At 44.9% G+C, this 21,584-nt stretch overlaps 1 protein-coding gene across 1 annotated transcript; it reads left to right on the forward strand.

Moving 5' to 3' along the window:
- The first annotated feature begins 786 nt into the window (after positions 1–786).
- CITED2 (Cbp/p300 interacting transactivator with Glu/Asp rich carboxy-terminal domain 2) lies at positions 787–4,063 on the forward strand. Its single transcript, XM_080616070.1, has 2 exons — positions 787–1,437; positions 2,171–4,063. Exon 2 carries the CDS (start codon positions 2,178–2,180, stop codon positions 2,916–2,918), a length of 741 nt encoding a protein of 246 aa, XP_080472196.1. The 5' UTR covers positions 787–1,437; positions 2,171–2,177; the 3' UTR covers positions 2,919–4,063.
- Positions 4,064–21,584: the final 17,521 nt, after the last annotated feature.

Genomic DNA, 21,584 nt, shown 5'->3' on the forward strand with positions numbered 1-21,584 from the left:
GAGGTCGTCCTGCATCTCAACCTATATGATGGCAGCTTTGACCTCAAAAGCAAACCGATACAGTTCCTTCTGTCCAGGAACTGTGCCTTGCCTACCGCTGCCCCCTTTGGTGTGCCCGTGGGCAGCTGAAAAGAGGGAATTGGAGAGAGGGAGCAAAAAGCCAGGCAAAGGCACTGCTGAAAATGGGCTTCCATCCAGAACTTCCCTGCTGCAGGCCAGGCCTCCCAGGCTCTCTGCACTTCCCCGCTGCTTCAACCTAGCCATCTGTCCACAGGGTGCTGGTGGATGTGGAGTAAGAGGCAGGAGCACTAGTCTCAGGGTGATGCTGGTGATGGTGGGTTCACACACGCGTGGTCCTGCCCGGTCGGTGCTGCAGGGCCGGGCAGAGGGCACTGATAGGGGATGTGCTCAGCCAGGCTGACAATCTTTGCAAAGCGTGTACCCACCATGCTCCGTGTGTTCAGGTTTCCTTTGCCATTCCCCGAAAAACAATCATAAATAACTAATAAATCCACTAACCCAGCCAAGGGCAAGGGCGGGTGGGCACTCACCCTGCACACCCCGTGGGGCAAATACCAGAGATGGAAAGAAGGGGGGGGGGGGCGGCACCCCCAACTTCCCCTCCTGCATGCAGCGCCCGTGTCTGCGGAAAAAGGTGGATCTCGGATCTCGCCTCCGGGAGACGGTCAGGGCCCCAAGGGGCACCCACGCGTGTCCGGGGGCTCCCGCCGGCGGGGCCGGGCACCTGCACGGCAGCGAAGCCAGGCTACGGGGAGACGGGACAGACCTCGCCCTGCCCAGGCAGCGTCCCGGAGCGCCCAGCCCCACGCGTGTCCATAGCGCCACGAGCGGCCGGGGCGTGAGGAAGCCCGGCGGTGCCTGAAAGAGAACGGACCAGAGGCGGGTGAGGGGCGGTGGGGGTGCTGCCCGCTGCGGAGCCCCGCTTTGTTCTCGGGGGAGCAACCTATGGACACGTGTGGCCCAGCCGAGAGGAGCGGGGTGCTGGCTGCCTCCCTGAGCCGCCGTGCCCCTTCTCGCGTGTCACTTTGCACGCGTGTGCCCCTGCCTGTGTCTGTGTATGCGTGTGTGTGTGCGCGCTGGGTGCTGGGCTTGGGGCTGGTTTTGGTGGGGGTTTTTTTCTTTCCTTTTTTTTTTCCCCTCGCTTGCTCCAGGTTTTACTTCTGGTTGCCTGTAAGGGTTTTGCTCCTCCCTTCTGAAATCCTATATTAGCCGTGGCCAAAGCCGTGTAAGAAACACAGCTCATTGTTGGCAAGTGCCGATGAGCCTCGCAGAGGAGTGAAGCGCAGCGCAGCGCCGGGGCTGCGGCAGCGACCACCGCGCCGGGGAGGGAGCCGGGGCCGCCCTCTCTATGCTGGGTGACTTCTGCTAACCGATTTCACCGCCACCTTCGAAGCAAGAGGAGGAAGAAGCCGGGAGGTGAGTGCGGCGTTCTCGTAGCTGGTGCCGGGTGTCCCTTTTGTGTGCAACAGGAAAAATGTGACTGATTAAACACGCGAGGAAAGGTGTTTCCCGGCTGCCCGGCTCTGCCTCCTTATCTGTGCGTAACCGTGTTTTTATCAAAAAAATTCGGACTCCATTCCAAAAGTTGCCGGCAGCGGCTAGGTGGGACTTGCCAATTCTTCGCTTGTTCCCCGCAAGTTGGCGAGCGTGCCGCGGAAACCCACCGCCTTCCCCGCCGGAGAGGGGTCTCGGCCGGCTCCTGCCCTCGCGGGGCGGCGGTGGTGGCGGCCCGTGGTACGGTACGATACGGTATAGCAGGGTACGGAACGGCACCGCTCCCCGCCGGTGGGTGCTGGACAACTTGGAGCGAGTGGGAAGGCGTGTGATGCTCGCTGGATTAGCGGAGGGGACCGGCATTTGCTCCGCGTTTATTTTTCCCTTTGTACTGCACGGAGGAGCCGCGGTAGGAAACGGTTTTTTGGTGGGTTTGGGGTTTTTTTTGTTTGGGTTTTTTTTTCCTTTTTTTATTTTTTTTTTTTTCACCTCTATCCCACCGAGAAAGAGAGGACGGCGAGACCGAAGAAGTAGCTGCTCCCAGAGCCAGGCAGATGCAGCCGGACCGGGAGAGGGCAGTTGACTGCATGGCTGAATGGCTAGATGGATGTCCGAGGGTGTATTTTCTTAATGTATTCACACGCTAACTTTCCAGGTGGGCGATGGCAGACCACATGATGGCCATGAACCACGGACGATTCCCGGACGGATCCGGCGGGCTGCACCACCACCCTGCGCACCGGATGAGCATGGGGCAGTTTCCAACCCCCCACCACCACCAGCACCAGGCGCCGCCGCCACCGCAGCAGCAGCACGCCTTCAGCGCCCTAATGGGCGAGCACCTCCACTACGGCGCTGGGAGCCTGAACGCGAGTGGCGGGGCGAGGCACGCCGTGGGGCCGGGCAGCGTGAGCGGAGGGCACCCGGCCGGCAGCCTGGCTCCCGCCGCCCGCTTCGGCGGCTCCCAGTTCCTGGCCCCCCCCGTCGCCAGCCCGGGAGGGCAGCTGAGTGCCAGCATGCAGCTCCAGAAGCTGAACAACCAGTACTTCAGCCACCACCCTTACCCCCACAGCCACTACATGCCGGACTTGCACCCCGGCAGCCACCAGCTGAACGGCAGCAGCCAGCAGCATTTCAGGGACTGCAACCCCAAGCACGGCGGCGGCGGGAGCGGTGGGAGCGGGAGCGGGCTACCGCCTACTGTCCCCCACGTCCCCGCAGCAATGCTGCCGCCCAATGTCATAGACACTGACTTCATCGACGAGGAGGTCCTCATGTCCTTAGTCATCGAAATGGGGCTGGATCGCATCAAGGAGCTTCCCGAGCTGTGGTTGGGACAGAACGAGTTTGACTTCATGACAGACTTCGTTTGCAAACAGCAGCCCAGCAGGGTGAGCTGCTGATTCATTTAAAACAAACAAAGGACTTTCTATCGGTGCGAATGAAAACATTCCCCTAGACACGGTGTCTCACTTTTCGGGGCTTGAAAAGGTGAGAATCTGGAAAGCAAGAGTCAACTATGCGCTTGTACAAATTCTCTTTTTTTTTTTTTTTTTTTTTTTTAAATTGCTGCCACTTTTTTTTTGTAGCTTTGACATTCACGTCCCCTCCTGTAGCCATAATTTCTAGCGAACTCTTACATTTTTATGTTGATTGCCCCCCCCTTCCCCTCCTTGTTCTCTTCATTTCCTTGCAGTAACGTGCCCATAATTCCCACAGTGCTGAACTGTTAGACATTAATCTTGGCAAATTGCTTAATCTGGTGGATTTTGTAAGCGATGATTTCCAACGACTTGAACCGCATTCAAATTCTGAGTGAACAGGGACAAAAAAAAAACAAACCTGCATTAGTTGGTTGCATGAACTTTGAAGGGCAGATCCTACTGCACAAATGCTGCCATCTTGCTTAATTTTTAACTATGCATTGCAGTGCAGACCAATAATTTATTTTATCTTTTTTTTTTCCAATATGCTAAACTGGAAGCTTAACAGATGTGGGCCAAACCTTTCCAGATCAGGACAAGTAATACTATTACTTAAAAAGTCTGCTACCCATTCCCCCTCCCCCATATATGTACAGACAATAATATGGTGTGGATGGAATGTTGACCTAGTGGCAAACATTTCACAGATATTTTTTTTTTTTAATTATTATTATTTTGTTTCCATCTTCAGCGTTTTGACACTGTGCTAATATAGTTTATTCAGTACATGAAAAGATACTACTGTGTTGAAAGCTTTTCAGGAAATTTTGACAGTATTTTTGTACAAAACATTTTTTTGAGAAAATATTGTTAATTTATTCTATTTTAATTTGCCAATGTCAATAAAAAGTTAAGAAATGCTTTAGTTTTTCTAGAAGTCATTTACCAGTATTTTTCTTCAAAACTCTTCCCCACTCCCCCTGGTAAGTAGAACATCTATCTGTACAACCGTGTTAGTGTGCAAAAAGACATTCCAAAATAGAAGGTACACTACACCCATATATATGTCATGGTGAACTTGGTAGGTGAGTGGGATTTAAACATACTTACAGCATAAAGCCTCATACGTAACGTTGTAATATGCCTGTCAGTGTGGTTTTCTGAAAAATAAAGTTGCCGAGGCGCAACTTTTTTGTGACTTGCCAACATACTTGCTTTAAATGTAGTTGTCCAGAGTTATGATGCATAAAGTATTTATTATATTTATCTATTAAACTTGTAATTTTATAAATCTGCTTTCATTTATATAGTAGACTTTGTTCTTTTGTATATTTATTATCTCACCTGAAAGAGCTATGTAAACAGATCAAGTGCTGTACAAGTATCTGTAACTTGGGGAGGGAGGGTGGGGGGTGTTGTCCTGTCCCTCTCGCCCTGCAGGGCTAACACAGGAGATTGCTGCATCAATCCAGCTCTGCATCGCACCAGAACCAATTGTGTTTAATTTCCAGTGACTTGGGAGAAGGAGAATATATCTTAAAAGTATTCCACCGTGGGACATCTCTGACCCCTGTCTCCCAGAACTTGGGACCAACTGAAGCCACCAATACAAATCCAAACAGGTCTACTTTAAATATTTGGGAGAAAAATGTCCATTATCATAAGGCAATTGACATCTTGCTCCTTTAGTGCCAACAGTTACAGCCTTCTGCCCCCACTCGGCCTTTGCCAAAGCTCCTGCACAAGTTATTACTTAAGTGAGGACTGTGGGATCAGGACCCTAATAATACATGTAATTCCATTTAGCCATGCTTCTCAGGTTCAAAACGGGCAATAACACCGTGCTTTCTTTCTGCTTACTTTTTCAGCCACATCTTCTGAATTTATTAGTAAGAAAGCCAGCATGGTGGTTGTAGTTAAAATTTAAGCCTGAGAATGTAAATAGGGGAGGATATTGCCACACAATGGGAGTGTAAATAGCAGTGTTTTGGGTCAAGCTGGGAAATCAAACTGATAGCTATTGCTAAAATTGTCCCAGCTGGTGAGAAAAGTGATACTTGGCCTTCTTTGCCTTGCAGACACGAAGCAGCTAATATGTTTTATGGATATAAGTAAATAAATGCATGCTTGTATCAAAGTCTTAGCAAAAGTGGACAGAAGGGAGTGTTTCCACACCTGGGAAAACCTTACGACAAAATGCTCTCTTCAGGCAGGAACAGCCTGTTCTTAGACAACTCTCAGCACCCAATAAATTGTCAAAAAGTCAACCTGGTTTCAGCCAGGGATTGCTAACATTTTTGTGACAGTAAATTTAACATCGAATGTCAGTGAATCATGACTTACCAACTCACCAATAACAAAGGAGTGATTAGAAGAATACAGCTATAGCCATTGCTCAACTTGCCACTATAAAAATACTTTTCCCATTTTATGTCTGTTTGATCTGCATGCGTTGCATTGCCCTCTTCTGCTGGAGTTTGGGAGGGTGATTTTTCTGATTCTAATCAACTTCTTGTAAAACAAACTACCAAATTATGTGCATACCAAATTGCAGAGATGTTTAAAGCCTATAGGATCTCTTAAACCAAAAGGGAATGTTCTCGCTTTAATGATAAGCAATTTTGCGTCATACAGTTGGTTAAACAGATTCTTCACAATTGAGACGTCACTACTTAAGTCTGTCAACATTAAATGCGTCCATTTAAGCTTTTCCAAGAACAAGCAGTTTCACTTGCGCACTGATAGAGTCTATTTGCTTATGACTCCTCGTAGAACTCCTGAGAGCTGCTGCCTGAGAGCTGCTGCCTCTGAACAGCAGCAGCTCCTGAAGGCAGTGGCATTGGGCAAGGCATCAGCGAAGAGTTTTAAGATGTCTTAAAAGTAGACTCAGGGGAAATTTGCAGAACAATCATATTGCCTACCTTGTCCCTTTAGTTCTCATTTTAGATCCCAGTGGATAGCACAACAAATTTGCGTGTCCATAGTATCATCCCCCAAGCAATACTGGGGTCCTGACCTGCGTGTTCCCAACGTACACTTCTTGGCAGTGCTTCCACTGGCTCCCACGGCTGAAGCTGTAACAGGCCTTTACGTAGGTCCTCTCTAGCCCCCACACTGTTTATAAATATGCCAAAGTAATTTATCATTGGAACTCAGCGATTAGTGAAGCACGCAGTGACCCACTTTTCCAGCTACCGCCAGATCCTCGCAAAGGACGTTGTCTTGCGTCTTGTTAAGTTGCATTCAGGAAACTTGACCTCTGTGCTTTGGCTGGCTTTCAAGAACTTCCAACATGGTACATGAGATCTGCTCCTCTGTAAGCCATGGTCATAAATAGACATGGCGCTTTATTTGGAAGGGAGATCAGTTCTAAACTGCCTTGACGCCCTAGACATGCTCAGTGGAAAACTAGGTGCCAATTAACGCAGTCCTATGCCTTCTGCAACGAGTGGGCGCTGGGGCTGGGGGCTGTAGGTGGGCAGCTGCCTCCTCACCAACGGGGCCCCACTGCTACACCCCGGGCCTGCACCGCCGCGGGATCTCCGGCGTTATGTGAGCGGTCCGGCCCTGCTCAGTGCGGCTGCTGTCGCCACCTGCGCTGCGCGGCCGGCGGCACCACGGCGCCCCCGTGTGGTCGGCCACCCTCCCTACCGCCGCCCACCCCTTGTTGCTGTCGGGCTCCGCGCAGCCGCCGAGGGGGTGGGGGGGGACGAAGGGGCCAAAGCGGCCGGGACTCTCTCTATAACCGCAGGGTCTGGTCTCCGCCGCGGCGTGGGGCTGTGCGTTCCCCAGGCAGGACAGAGAGGAAAGGCACAGCCCTGCACCGCCAGGAGAGCCGGTGCCCGTCGAAGCGCTGCCCAGCACCCGGCCGCACTGCATGGCATGGCACGGCGGCCAGAGGGGGTGCGGGGCTCCCTTAATTTCTCGGCATGGGTTTAGAGAATAAGCAAACAAACGGTGTGAAAACATGCCTGTCTCAGGTTTTGTTTGGAAAAAGTTATGTAAACGAGGATTATCCTATGCTTATCCTGTCTTCCTAGGGGGGCTGGAGAATTCCAGCATCTGGATTTGTGGAGTTCCTTTCGTTTATGGGGTTTTTGTGGTTTGTTTGGCGTTTTGTTTGTTTGGTTGGTTGGTTGGGTTTTTATTTTTTTTTTCTTTTTACTTTATTTGTTTTGGTTGTGTTTCCTGTTTTCCCCAAGGTGATATTTCCCATACCTGTTGGTTTGGCCAAAAGCTATGGCACGTGTCTGTGAAGTTACTGATAACGCTTCTTCAGAGCATAGGTAGCTTATGCTACATGATTGAGCTTATGCGTCAATCTCTTGCTAGAGGAGTCATCCTGATCCTGTCCTGTTCCCCCTGCCTGCTGCCTCCACTCCCTCACGGCTGTGCGGCACAGCAGGCCTTAATATGCGAGCTAGTACCCAAGGGGCTGATACCCTCTCAGCAAAATCAGGGTGGTTATGCACTTCGAGGGGAGGAAAATGAAGTCAGAAAAGCAGTTCTTGTCCCTGATCCTACAGCTATTCTTTTTGAAGCACTCATATCCTCCAAAATACTTGCTGTGGGGCTACTGCAGGCAGGAATAAGAAATACAAATGTTACAGATCTGGGCTACACACACTGACCTTCACCTGGTCTATTTCTGTACCATCACTCATAGGGATAGCATTGTGATCAAGGGCTGAGTAACATTGACAGGAGCTGTTTAAATGATAAGATAAAGTATTTTTTTAAATAAGCAAATATGTTTGTCAGATAACACTGCATGTGCAATAAAGCTAAGGTGAGGAATCAAAGGAATTTGGAACCCAAGGCAGCAGCATTTTCTCAGGGTTTCATGTATTCGAAGTGCATCATTTTGTCAGCACAGAGGAGGTGTTTTACATAGTTTACGGAAATATATTTACACATTTCAATATGGTGCCACTATTACTATTGTGCTCACACACAAGATAAAGCTGAGTCTCAGTAACTGCAACAATAAAGACATACATCAAATGACTGAGCAGATGAGCCGCTGTTACAGTAGGTTCTCTGTTATTCTCTTTGACTCATTTTAGAAAGAAATCTGCAACACCATGTTTTTAATAGAGATGCATCAGGTATTGCAGTCCCTCTCCATCTGCTGTGCCCTTCCTCCTCTTAAAAAATTACAGAGGGGCCATTTGATCACAAGCCTGAAAGATATTTTGACAGACATATTTACCTTATTAAAAATAAGCAGATTTTCCACTTTATCAGGCTTCATAAAATGCTGGCCAATTTTCTCACCTTTTTCTTTCACCGGGCCATTGTGTTTTCTCTGTGTATCGGTGTGTTCATTTGACAGTATATTACCTAATTTATCAGCAATAAAGTAAAATAAAAGACACCTTCAGAATTATGAGGCTCCTTAAAACCGTGGCTGAAGTTACTGGTGTGAGTACACAGCATTTCTTAAGCTCAAAAGCTAAATATTTGGTAGCTGCTTGCTCTAGTAAGAGGCTGAAGGCAACCTACTTATGGCCAGCTCTGACCGAGAGCCCTCTAACAATCGTACCATGAGTTTTCTGCTATAACCTGATTTGCTCATGCTAGGGTACTGCGCAGGAGAAGGTGACGCTTCTGAAAGTATATAAAATGTCTTATCTGCTGCTATTCAAACAGAAGTGACACAGAGAATTTCAGGTTCCACTTTCTCTCTGTGCCAGGATAAGTATTTAAAGGCTTCTTACACAAAATATTTTGTTTTCTTCCAGCTGCATTATTTGACCTAATAATTGGTATCTCTGTCTACAAACCTTGTATAGTTATATGTCATCCATCAACTTTGTATGAAGATGTGAAGTAAAGATGTAAAATAAAGAATGGATACTTGGGATTTTCCAATCATAGGAAGTGGCGCCAAGCCTCTGCATGGGTCTGTTTGTATAGAAGCTAGCCATTCACATTTTAGGTTGTTTATAGGATTATAAGGGTTATATTTTGGGTTGCTACTGGGTTGCTTATCAGCAGGCTGCACTAAGGCTGGTGTGTAACCTGACAAGGAGATCACAGAATCATAGAATTATGAAGGGCAAAGTTCGAACACGGGTACAAAGATGAATATAAAATCTTTCTAGGTAGCAAGCATAAAAAAACCTTAGTTTATGACCATCACAGAGAAAGTTTTAGGGGATAGGTCTGAAAATCAGTCAGCCCTAACCCACAAGCTATAAACAGGTGCCTGTCTGTGGAGCAATGGGGATAGCTTGGTTTTGCTTGTCCTATCTGATGGGGCACAACATTGTACACTGGAGAAGTGTCAAATTTGAGGCAACATGAGGTGTTAGTCTGCTCCTCAGACCATTATTTACAACATAAACTTTAATTTATTCTGGTGGATGTAAGTGAGCAAAGCTGCTGTCAGATGGAACTGATGAAGCCTGCAGCCTGTGTGCTGTCTGCTCTGCTCTTGAGGATGGACCTTGCTCCTGGAAGATGAGTAGGGAGCAGTCCCATTCTCAGTCAGCCATCATGCTGGAAAAACTGTTGTAGCCAGAAGACGGACTTCAATCCTATGCTCAGTCCTCCCTGTAAAAAAAACCTTCTCTCTTTTTAAATCCCCTGTAATCCAGTATCTCAGCCTCATCTGGTGGGATTCTCTATCAGTGGTCAGGAAGCACCACAGGTCACATGCTTTCTCACGTCCTCACTTCAGTTTAGTCAGGGCACAAACACATCGTTGAAAGCATCTGGGGCAGCAGCAGTGAGCTTGCTTTGGGATGCACAGTCAGCCTGAGCAGTGGGTTATTGTGGCTGTGTCCTGGGATGGTAGGGTTGTGCGACAGTCAGCCTGTCACGTGTCACCTTGTGTGTGATTTTGACGTGTAAGGACAAGAGCAACTTCTGATGGGCATCTCACCCCATCCACGGCTTTGCAGACAGGGACCTGCTGCCGGGCACCCACTGAGCCATCACAGGGCTTCTGTCCCTCTGCCTTAGCTCTTGCCTTTTGCGACAGGGTCTTCTTGCCTGATCATTTAATCAAGTCATTTACATGAAAAAGAGAGATGCACAGATAATCACACAGATTTTTGAAAGGAGCTGTTTAAATTGTTGATACTTCATACAACGTTGATACAATTGTTGCTTACTTCAATTCACATTTTATCTATTGAAACCAAGCAGGAGTAATTTGACATGATAGATATAACCACGCTATAGGAGTGGGTGCAGAAGGGTTGCAGTACTCAGAGCTCGTCCACTAGGTGTAGCTGAAACCCTGCGTTTCTCATTGCTTAAAGTCTTTAAAAGAGCAGCCTTTTAATTTGATTTATTGTATGCGTTTTAACTGAATGAATGTAGTCAGAGTGAATAGTGATGGATGCTTATGGAATGGAGCCTTTACCTAATGCAAGAGTCACACCTCAGCAATTCTACAATCCCATCACAAAAATCAGGTTACTATGCACAAGGACTCTGGTTCCACTAGTCTAGACCTTCTAGTCCAGGACTCTTTTTGACATGGTTCATCTTATATGTAAATATCACAAGCAGTGAAGTCCTCTACTGCAGGACTGTGTGTTTTTCCCCCAGGCTTTATTACCAAGTTCTGTGTTTAAAAGAGTATGTTGGCTCCACAGAAACCAGTGAAGCAGAACACTTCTGAATTCCAAAGCTGAACTCTTAGCTAGTATTTTGGCCTAAGGAAGAAAAGGAGAACATTTTGCTACCTTGCCTCTCCTTCAGATCTCTCTAGCTCTTTCTGTATGTCATGGTTTAAGCCCAGGCCGTAAATCAGAACCACGCAGTCTACTTCCCCCCACACACACTCCCCAGAGGGATGGGCAGGAGAATCGAAAGAATGTAACTCCCACGGGTTGAGATAAGAACAGTCCAGTAACTAAGGTATAACACAAATCACTACTGCTGCCACCAATAATAACAATGATAAGAGAAATAACAAGGGAAGAGAATACGATACCACCCGCCGGAAAAGAGAGCCCGACAGAAAAGAGGATGTGCCCTTCCGGGTAGCTCCCAGTTACATCCCCCGGCATGACGTGCTGTGGTATGGAATACCTCTTTGGCTAGTTTGGGTCAGGTGTCCTGCCCCTGCTTCCTCCCGGCCCCTCCTCCTCCCTGGCAGAGCATGAGACTCACAAAGTCCTTGGTCAGTCTAAACATCAGTGTTATCAGCTTTGTTCCCAGGCCAAAAGTCAAAAACACAGTGCTGCAACAGCCACTAAGAAGGAGAAAAACTGACTGCTACTGCTGAACCCAGGACACTGTACATAACAGCTTTGTCCTGAGTTCTATCTTTATGACTTTGATTGAAGATAAGGCAAAATAAGAAAAACCTGGTCCATAAGCCAGGTTCAGGAGGTTCATTCTCCTCATTCTCCCTTTTTTTTTTTTTTTCTTATGGTTAGCTTTCAGTAATTTCATTTATGAATTGTGAAGATTAACAGGAATTAAGATTATTATTTACGCATGATTTTTCTAGGTAATATTCATCAAAAAAATTGAGATAAGTGATACTCTGGGTTTAGTTCTGACCTAGGTAACTGCTTAGCCAATGCCGTCCATGTCAAAAATCACAGCCTGACTAGTGGCTTACCTAGTACAGCCATACCCTTGGGATCCCTTTTGGAGTGCAGGCAGTATGTTATGTTAAAACTACATTGCATATTCTAAGTCTAACACAGTTATTTCAGTTTCCCCTAAGTCACCCCACTAGTGTCAGTGTGCCTAAAAGTGCTCTGAGCACATTATTCGCTTTAGGAGGACAATACATTTCTTGGCCAGAGTACACCACAGAGGTCTAAATCAGTCTCAGGTCTTTTAAGTCTTTCTTGAGAGTCTGCAGTGGTGTTGCTGAAGTTCCGTTTGACCAAGTTAAAGCACTGAATGAGCAGAGCACTGTAGGTGCAGATATTAACCATCCTCTGTAACTCCAACGACTTGCGTTACGATGATAATTTCAGATTGGATTAAGTCAGGATTCACAATCACTATGATGACCAAGAGCATATCTGAGATCCTTATTAACTTAATTCAAGTATAATATCACATATTTGAGTATAACTTTAGAGTGGCGTTTGAGTCAGGAATGGATTAGAGTATTTTCTGATCCGTATTTTCCTCTGACATTAGCTTATTTATTGTTAAAATCATAATTATTTAGTGGGACCTTCTGATTACTTTTTTCCTCCTTGTAAGGTGAAATGACTTGAAAATGTCTTTTTTCTTAGTTCTGAGTTTTGGAAGGGTTTGGTCGTTTTTTGTTTTTTTTATCACCCTGGTAGCAGGTGGCCTTTAACTACTGAAAAGGAAAGGAAAGTAGATGGAAATATGACTGACTAACATTTTCCTTGGTTTTCTTTTTCCTCTCTCACAAAAATGAACAGCTTCAAACTGCTTTTGGTTTGTGGCTTTTGCCAGCCTCTTGCATTGTGAAGAAATTGCATGTTACTTTTTAAGGAAGCTTAAATAAATGCATGTTTCACTTTCATATGTGTCACATCTTAGCAGTATAGACACTTTTGTTTTTCTGGTTGTTCTCAGTGAACAGTGAAGAAATAGATGTGTATAATATTTAATATCCAACCAATTCAGGTTGCCAGTAAAGTATCCACTGTTATCAGGGGTGTTTCATACTTTCCTTTAGAAAGGCAAGTTGCCAGCTATACCTGTTTGCTCCAGCAGTTACCATGTTCATGATTCCTTAGCATTTGTTGCCTGAGATGAATGATCATGCTGAAATGTCACATTTCTCTCTTCTTCCACTTTTTATGAAGGTTACCTGGAAGATTGATGACCTGTGGGCATCCTTGACACCTGACAGCCTAGGAAGAAACAGGATGACAGAACAAGACTTTGAAATGGATAAAGCCCCACAAGGACCCAGCTAGTCAAATGCTAGTTGGTGACATAAAAAGCAAGAAAAGACAGAGCAAACCAGACTTAAAGGAATTGTCTCTTCTCCTTGTTTGCTGTTGGCTGAAACATAGCAGGTTTCTGGAGGACTTATTGCCTGGTGTACCCTCCAATAGCTTTTGCTTTTTGTGACTGGCAAAGAAGTGAGGAAGAATAGAACTAAAGATATATTTTAATTTTGCCATTTTCTTGTTGGTGAAATAATCCACAATCTTACGAATAGTCACTCTCCTTCCTGCCTGCTCTGCTAGCTGATCTCCTAGTGAGAAAAGATTATGGCACAGGAGCTAACACTAAAGAACCTGAAGGTGAAACCTGAGATCAGGAGTCTGCTGTGCCAAGGGAGTACAATCATACAAACTTGGCATGCGTCAGCCATTGGCTGATGATGATTTCAGAGTATCTGAGTGAACTAGAATTGTTCTCTGTGCTTCCAAGGGGGTACAAAAGAAAGGTAGCTCTTGGGGACCCACGCACTGGCCTTCTTACAAGACAGGGAAGACAGGTGGGAGACCAGACAATGAGAAAATGAGAAGGTAAACTGAGAAAAGGTAATATTTATTAGTCATTAGAATGTCAATATGACAGTCCCTGAATTTTATTTACATTGTCCTGTGTGGGTTGTGACAGTCACAACCCATGAAATGGCTCACAGATCTCACAGATATCTTACTAATTAAATGAAAATTAAATTTGAATTTACCAAGGTCATGTGAAGTACATGTGAAGTTCCTTTGTATAGGGAGAATTACTTTCTATTGGCTAACATTTAGGCCCTCCTGTCCTATAATTTACCTAACTTAGCCCTCCTTTGTGCAAAGCAGCGCAGTTTTTAGACCATCCTTGTTCAAGCTGACTAGAAAGGTCCTATGAACTTCACAACAAATGAAAACCCTTTGCAGAAAGTGAAGGCACATAAAGACACTGCACATTTTTGTGAGGTGGCCCTTCCCTTCAATCTAAACATGTAACTCTGGTCCTCATGTATCAAGCAAGCACACCACAATTAAAGTAGAAAAGAAACTGAGCACATCTTGTTCCCATCTGCATGACCTTGGGCAAGCCATTATTTATTGTGTGTTAACATGTAACACTTTATGTCTCAGTTTACCCTTTCAAATAATGACTACAAGGTGCTTTTTGCAGTTCATTGCTGCTTGATGTTGAGCTTGCTTAATAGATTATATTAGATCCTTGCATGCAAGGTACCACAAAACTGAAAATCACTGCCACAGAAGTTTCTTCCTGTGTCTTTCATTCTAAGAGTTTGATTTAAATATTTTAACCTTAGATAACCACAATTTATAGTAAAATACATTTTGGTCTCAGAAAACAGAACTAATAACCAAGGGGGGGAAAATAATAGGGAAAACAGAAACTAGTGATGTGTCTTGCAATGCTATCGGAACACAGACAGTACTGCACATTGGCTGATGATGATTTGAGAGTATCTGAGTGAACTAGAATTGTTCTCTGTGCTTCCAAGGGGGTGCTAAATAGTTGATTTCTCCCTGGTTCTGCAATTCCCCATACTCCAACAGGTTTGGGAGTCTACAAATTCCATAACGGCTCTGAGGCTATGAGAAGCACTTGAGAAGCATTTACCCATCCTCTCTTTTAGAGTGCCGTTAGAGGAAAAACACTTTTAAACTTTGCCGTAGTTGTAGTAGAGTTTTGGAGACACATCTGAAGATAGCCAAGTATTTTGCATATACATGTCTGTCCTATTTGAGTCCAGGATCTAAGTTAGAGACCAACTTGCCTTTCACAATAAATATGACTTGCATAGGCTTTTGATGTATACAAAATGAAGATTTGCTATATTCTAACAAATTGGTGGCTTTGTTGGTATCTCTCATGTTTGCCTTTCTACTTAGTAAAAATACGAAAGTCATTCTCACCTGATCTTTTCTTTATTCACCCTTTCATCTCTTGGGCTTTATTCTTCACTTATCTTGTCCCCCAAATGTTGTTATGCTTAACAAGATGATTCTACCAAGACAGCCAGAAAACCCTTATAAAAAATTACTTAATTAACACTGTTTCACAGTTTTGATCTGTGTCAACATATCACCATCACTGTCTCTGTTATTTTCCCCCTTCTTCCTACAGGTCTTTATCTTTCATCACAAATGTTCCCCTCATTTCCAGGCACTCTTTAAGTGTTATATCAATCTGTGTCATTCCCACGGTGTCAGTCTCTATTCTTCCCTTCTCTGTAGTCTCAGACAGGTTACCCATAACCTCAGTGTTGCTTAGCCCCTTCACCCCACTCAGCTTACTTAAGATTGTCAGCAGGCTTTGGACCTTGTCCTTTCCATAGGAAGACGTTTGTCTTGAATTACAAGATGCTTTACTGCCCACTGTACAGCCTGTACAGCTGAGAGAGCCAGCCTTCAATTTCTAATTTGCTTCGTTCTCTGTGCTGCTCATGAGCAGGTGCTGCTTGGAAATCAATGAATGTTCCACACATGGAGCAGCTGCAGGACCGAGCCTCTCTAATGAGTACTTTCCATTTCTAATTTTTATAAGCCAGTTCTAGCAGCAATCTAAAAAAAAAATAACTTTGCATATTGATAATTAAATTGATGCAAGTGAACATTGCTAGCAAATGGAAGGGGCCAGAAAAGGGAAGGAGAGGCAAAGAGCTACCTCATACAAAGCAAGTCCATTTACAGTATCTCACTCAAATAGATAATTTCTTCTCTACAACTCACCCTTGACCAATGTACCATTGGCATTTAAAAGACTTCCAAATTGCATCTGATATGTGATTTACAACACAATCACATCTGAATTGGGCCCAGAAGTTGCCCTTGACAGGTTTACAAAATGCCCAGGGTTGACGGTTGACTTGGCCCAACTCTGTTCCCACAGTCTGTTGGAGACAGAAGATTGCTTCTAGCTAGAAGATCATAATTTTAAAGCTGAATTAGATTAAAAATAGACTGCTTCAGGATTCAGTGTCTTTTTGAAATTTCATGCTAGATTTTATGTTAACTTATCATGGTGTAAATCAGCACTAACTTCACTGCAGTAGCAGAATAACTGGCAACAGCTAATACTGCTCCTTTACTTCCCAATGAATTACCTGTATAGATTGGAGAAGAGCTGTTTCCAAACTGCAGAGCTCACTGAGGTGTGACTGCATGCCTCACCTGACAGATTCCTTTACTTCATGTGTGATTTTTCAGGTGAAGCTATTCTCCATTTTGCCAAATTCTTCAAATAGCACATAGCATAATGTTTCATGGAGAGTCTGTCTCTTGGGAAAGCTGAAGTGGTGGAAATTGCCTGGAGAAAATTGAAACCTTGATAATTGATTTTGCTTGCCCTTAAAGTTTCTAAAGACTTGAATCTTTCCAAGAATAAATCAAAAACTCTTCAGTAGCAAACCGTTGGGAATTCCTCCAGATTCTTAGAGTGGTTTCCTTGCTAAAATTCAGAAATTATATTCTTACTGATGTAGATTAAGAATTAAATTATTTGCTTAAAATAGTTAAGGCTTTTGCCTATTGGGATTTCTATATCAGCTAATTTGGCTGCATTATTAACTGCCATTGTTAGCCAGGATCTTTGAGCTGTAGAAGAAAAAATAGCTTGGCAAACCTTAGGTATATGATAAACCCCTCAGGCCATAAAATCTTATTAGAAGGCAAATCATAACCTTCCAACCCTTTTGAGATTGATTTGGAGCTAAGAAACCCGAAGAAAATTGACACGGTGTGGAACACCTGCTTTGTGAATGCAAATAAATGCAAATACATTATTTCCACCACCGTATTTTGGTTTTTTTCATTGACACAGGACTAAGCAAGAGAGAAATAATTCCCAAGAGGTCACCATGCAAAATGTCTGATTGGTCCAGGTGTTTATGACATTCTATAGAAGTAAATTAAGCCCAGTGGAGATTGGTCTTGACAGACTTTGCACTGGGACCTCATAGGACTCCCCTAACACCAGCGAAGTTGTAGCAGCCCACAGCAGGGACTGAGTCTGTGCCAGGTTCAGCAAGCTTCTGACTTCCAGACTGCTGCTCACACATCACCCCATGCTTCTGTGTCTCAAGACCTTTATGAAGGCTCTTTCTGAAGTCTAGTTCTATGTTTTATGTTATAGACGTTCCTAAATTCTTCATACGCATTGTATTTTCATTATATACCTTACATGCGTGATTGTTACTATATATTGACAAGTTGTAAATATTATATATAATTATGTAATAGCGTAAGTCTATTATGGTACATATTTAAACAGAATGGATCATTTTTCTTTCCAATATAATTGACTGAAATAGTGGTATTACAGGATTTGGTTCTGCCCAGGTACAATATAATTTGAAAGACTTGTGTCCTTCCAAAAATAAATGAAAAACTATTCATCAGGAGAGCTGTGAAGAACTCCTTCAGATACTCAGTGGGGTTTCTATGGTAGAATCCAAAAATTATGCTCTCAAGGAGACGGACCTGGCACAGAGGTGTCAGACCATGGCAAATGCTCTGACCACACCACTCACATCTTGGAAGGCAGATGCAGGGACTGTGAGAATGAAGACCTTAGGTCCACTGTAGGAAAGGGTCTGGTTCAAGACCATCTTAAGAACCTGAATGTGCACAAGTCCATGGGACCTGACAACATCCATCCGCGGGTCCTGAAGGAGCTGGCGAATGAAGTTGCTAAGCCACTGGCCATCATATTTGAAAAATCATGGCAGTCAGGTGAAGTTCCCAATGACTGGAAAAAGGGAAATATAACCCCCATTTTCAAGAAGGGGAAAATGGATGACCCGGGGAATTACAGACCAGTCAGTCTCACCTCTGTGCCTGGCAAAATCTTGGAGCAGATTCTCCTGGAAGGCATGCTAAGGTACATGAAAAACAACAGGGTGCTTGGTGACAGCCAGCATGGCTTCACTAAGGGGAAATCCTGCCTGACCAATTTGGTGGCCTTCTATGACGGGGCAACGAAACTGATGGACAGGGGCAGAGCAGTTGACGTCATCTACCTGGACTTGTGCAAAGCGTTTGACACTGTCCCACATGACATCCTTGTCTCTAAATTGGAGAGACATCAATTTGATGGGTGGACCACTCAGTGGATAAGGAACTGGCTGGATGGCCGCACACAAAGAGTTGTGGTCAATGGCTCAATGTCCGGCTGGAGACCAGTAATGAGTGGTGTCCCTCAGGGATCAGTGTTGGGACCGCTCTTGTTCAACATCTTTGTCGGTGACATGGACAGTGGGATTGAGTGCGCCCTCAGCAAGTTTGCCAATGACACCAAGCTGTGTGGTTCAGTTGATAAGCTGCAGGGAAGGGATGGCATCCAGAGGGACCTTGACACGCTTGTGAGGTGGGTTGATGCCAACCTTATGAAGTTTAACCATGCCAAGTGCAAGGTCCTACAGGTTGGGCAGAGAAGAGATTCAGAGCAGCCCTGAGGAGAAGGACTTGGGGTTGTTGGTCAATGAGAAAATGAACATGAGCCGGCTTCAGTGTGCACTCACAGCCCAGAAAGCCAACCGTATCTTGGGCTGCATCAAAAGGAATGTGATCAGCAGGTTGAAGGAGGTGATCCTGCCCCTCTACTCTGCTCTCATGAGACCTCACTTGGAGTATTGTGTGCAGTTCTGGTGTCCTCAACATAAGAAGGACATGGAACTGTTCGAACAAGTCCAGAGGAGGGCCACGAGGATGATCAGGGGACTGGAGCACCTCCCATATGAAGACAGGCTGAGAAAGTTGGGGCTGTTCAGCCTGGAGAAGAGAAGGCTGCGTGGAGACCTCAGAGCAGCCTTCCAGTATCTGAAGGGGGCCTACAAGGATGCTGGGGAGGGACTCTTCATTAGGGACTGCAGTGATAGGACAAGGGGATAGGGGTTAAAACTTAAACAGGGGAAGTTTAGATTGGACATAAGGAAGAAGTTCTTTACTGTAAGGATGGTGAGGCACTGGAATGGGTTGCCCAAGGAAGTTGTGAGTGCTCCATTCCTGGCGGTCTTCTGGCTGGGCTGGACAGAGCCTTGGGTGGCATGGTTTAGTGTGGGGTGTCCCTGCCCGTGGCAGGGGGGTTGGAACTAGATAATCTTAAGGTCATTTCCAACCCTAACTATTCTATGAATTCTATGATTTCACTGAAGTCTGCATCTCCCTGTATGACAGAACCAGGAATGCTTGTCTCCAGATTTTCTTGTGCTGGTTGCAAGCAGGGTCTCATGGAGCACAGCAGCTACAATTTGCAGCAGGTGCAGATGGCTGTTTTCTGGCAAGTGCAAAAGGCAGGAGACCATCCCCAGCCTCTTCTTCTTCTGTTAGGAGACTGGCCTGAAGGCCAAATCAGTCAGCAGGGTTTCTGCAGAAACTAATCTGGTTTTTAGATGGAAGAAGAATTAAGGCTTGCCATTGCTGGTGGTGAAAAAGAAACCCTCAAAACTCTTAAAAGTGGTTTTAACCGACACAGTACTGCCTCCTGACAAAGTCTGCAATTTTAAAGCCTTTCAGCATCTGCAAGAGAGACTCTGAACTCACTCACCTAAACCTTCCCATGGCATGCAGAAAGAATACACAACCCCCAAAAAAGTATTTGTTTAAATGCCAATGACATTAGTACTGGAAAGAGGGAAAAAACATCAGCAGGTGAGAGCTGAATGTTGCAGTTCAGGAAAATGGCCTGGGGAAAGGAAGGAAAAACAGGGCAGAAAAAGATAGGAAGAAAACTCGAATGCTTCAATGGCATTGACTTAGTGATCAACTTGTCCATCTGTTTGATAAGGCTAAATGCATTGAATATCATATAGAGCAAATTGTAAATATAGGTAGAAAATCACTTACTAGCTTTTTCTCCCGGATAGCCTTTATCTTCAGTATATTATGCTGATGATGATTATGTTTAATCCAGAAACAGGCAATTTCTGTGTAACACTGCGAGCAACCTCAGTGGAAATGCCACAGCACAATAAAGAAAGTGTAGGGTTATAGATATGCAGTCCAGATCATAACTCAACACAACTGAAAAATAAATTCAGCTTTATTACAGCAAATTCTCGAGGAGTGGTCTAGCTTTCATATGAGGAAGGTACATTTCTCCTCTTTCTCATGGACTAGAGAAAGCTTTTATTTCTCTTCCCCTCAATGGAGACATGAAATGCCCAATGCATTGCAAAAGCAGAAACCTCAGAAGCAGTGTAGGTTTCAGACAGCATTTTCAGCCAGCTCTTTCCTCAGCTCGCCAGATGCAACCATACAAGCGTACAGAGTGTAGATGCCAGTCAGCTGGTTGTAGTCAGAATGTAAATTGCCTCCATGGCAATTTCAACGCACTCCTTTAAATTTCTCAGCCTGAGTTTCGTTTTCCATTATTAAGGTTGTTGCTTCAACTCATGGGACAAAATTCAGCAGATCTCTTTTAATCTTCCAGAACTACACACACATACTCCCCACATACTCAGGAACACTGTTTTTATCTGCCCTTTTCCACTCCCTGACTGTACCAGACTGTTTTCTTTACTTGCATATTTAGGAACAACTCAGAACATGTAGTTTTGTATTTCTTGCAGCTAATTTTTATGATGACCCAAACAAATTTCCTGTTATTAGTATGCTCTGATGGCTCAAGAACATGACCAAGTTCTCACTGCCCAGTGAATCCTTGCATGTCATTTGAGCTGTAATAAGGGACTGTGTACATGCTGTCAGGCTGCTGCAAAAATGAGCTTGCGTGTAATAGCTTTAACCCCAGTGAAAGAGAGCAAAGCTGAGCATGTCTTGCCTTGTGTTTGCCAAGGAGTGCGGATATGCTGGAGTAACTTTCCACAGCTCAGCTGCTGCTTAGGTCCTTCGTAGCTCAGTTGTGCATTTTGATCTCAGAAACCCTGGAGCTGATTTTATTTCAAAAGAAAAATGAACAGGGGACTGGAACAGGAGAATTCTGCAATTAAAACAGGAGGAGCACAAACACCCTTATCTTCACTGTTAGTCTGCTCGCTCACGCTGCCCTGTCACAGGCTTTATCTTCTCTCAAAACACATCCAGCTGGTTTCCAACCCCCTCCGAAAGATTCACAACAAAAGCCCCTAACCTTGCAATCTCCCTTTCATTATCCTTGGATCTGTGACTTTCTTAGGAGCACTACCAAGCCACCACCAGTGTCTGAAGAAGATACATATAACTAATTTTTCCTTGAAGCACAATGCCCACGCACCCCCAAATGATATGAGCTGTCTTTTCAAGTAGATAAGACTAATGAGAAACCACTCTAAGGATGTTGCTGCTACCCTACACACAAATATAGCAGGACATTTAGTCCTCTCCAGTGAAAGTCTGAGATGCTGCTAACATATGGACTATTTATAAGCCAGTACTTCTGGATACTGAGCTGCCCAGTACTGTTTTCTCTTATATACCCTTGTAAATCAGGTGCAAAACATTTCTGAGACCTCTAGTGCCATGCAACAATAGTTTGGTTTAAAGACTTACTCCAGATCATTGTAGCATACATGTGTTTTTCTTCCTGTTGTTGTTCTGAGCTTGATCATATTATTTTTCACTGGAGCCAAAGTCCCGGTTCTCTTCTAATAGCCCTGGCTGCCACTTCCAGTATCAGCCTATTGCTTCTCAGTTGTTTGCATATTTGTGCATTAAACTGACCTACATCTCTCCCTAGGGAGTGGGCAGCAGATGGTCCTTAGGCCATCTGGCACCTCAAGATGCTGCCTGAGTGGCTTGTAGGTCACAGAAGTAG

The sequence above is a fragment of the Psittacula echo genome, assembly GCF_963264785.1.
Source record: "Psittacula echo genome assembly, chromosome: 4".
Classification (NCBI taxonomy): domain Eukaryota; kingdom Metazoa; phylum Chordata; class Aves; order Psittaciformes; family Psittacidae; genus Psittacula; species Psittacula echo.

Excerpts from the sequence above, each read along its gene's own strand:
- CITED2 (XM_080616070.1), top strand. The coding sequence starts at position 2,178 with ATGGCAGACCACATGATGGCCATGAACCACGGACGATTCCCGGACGGA.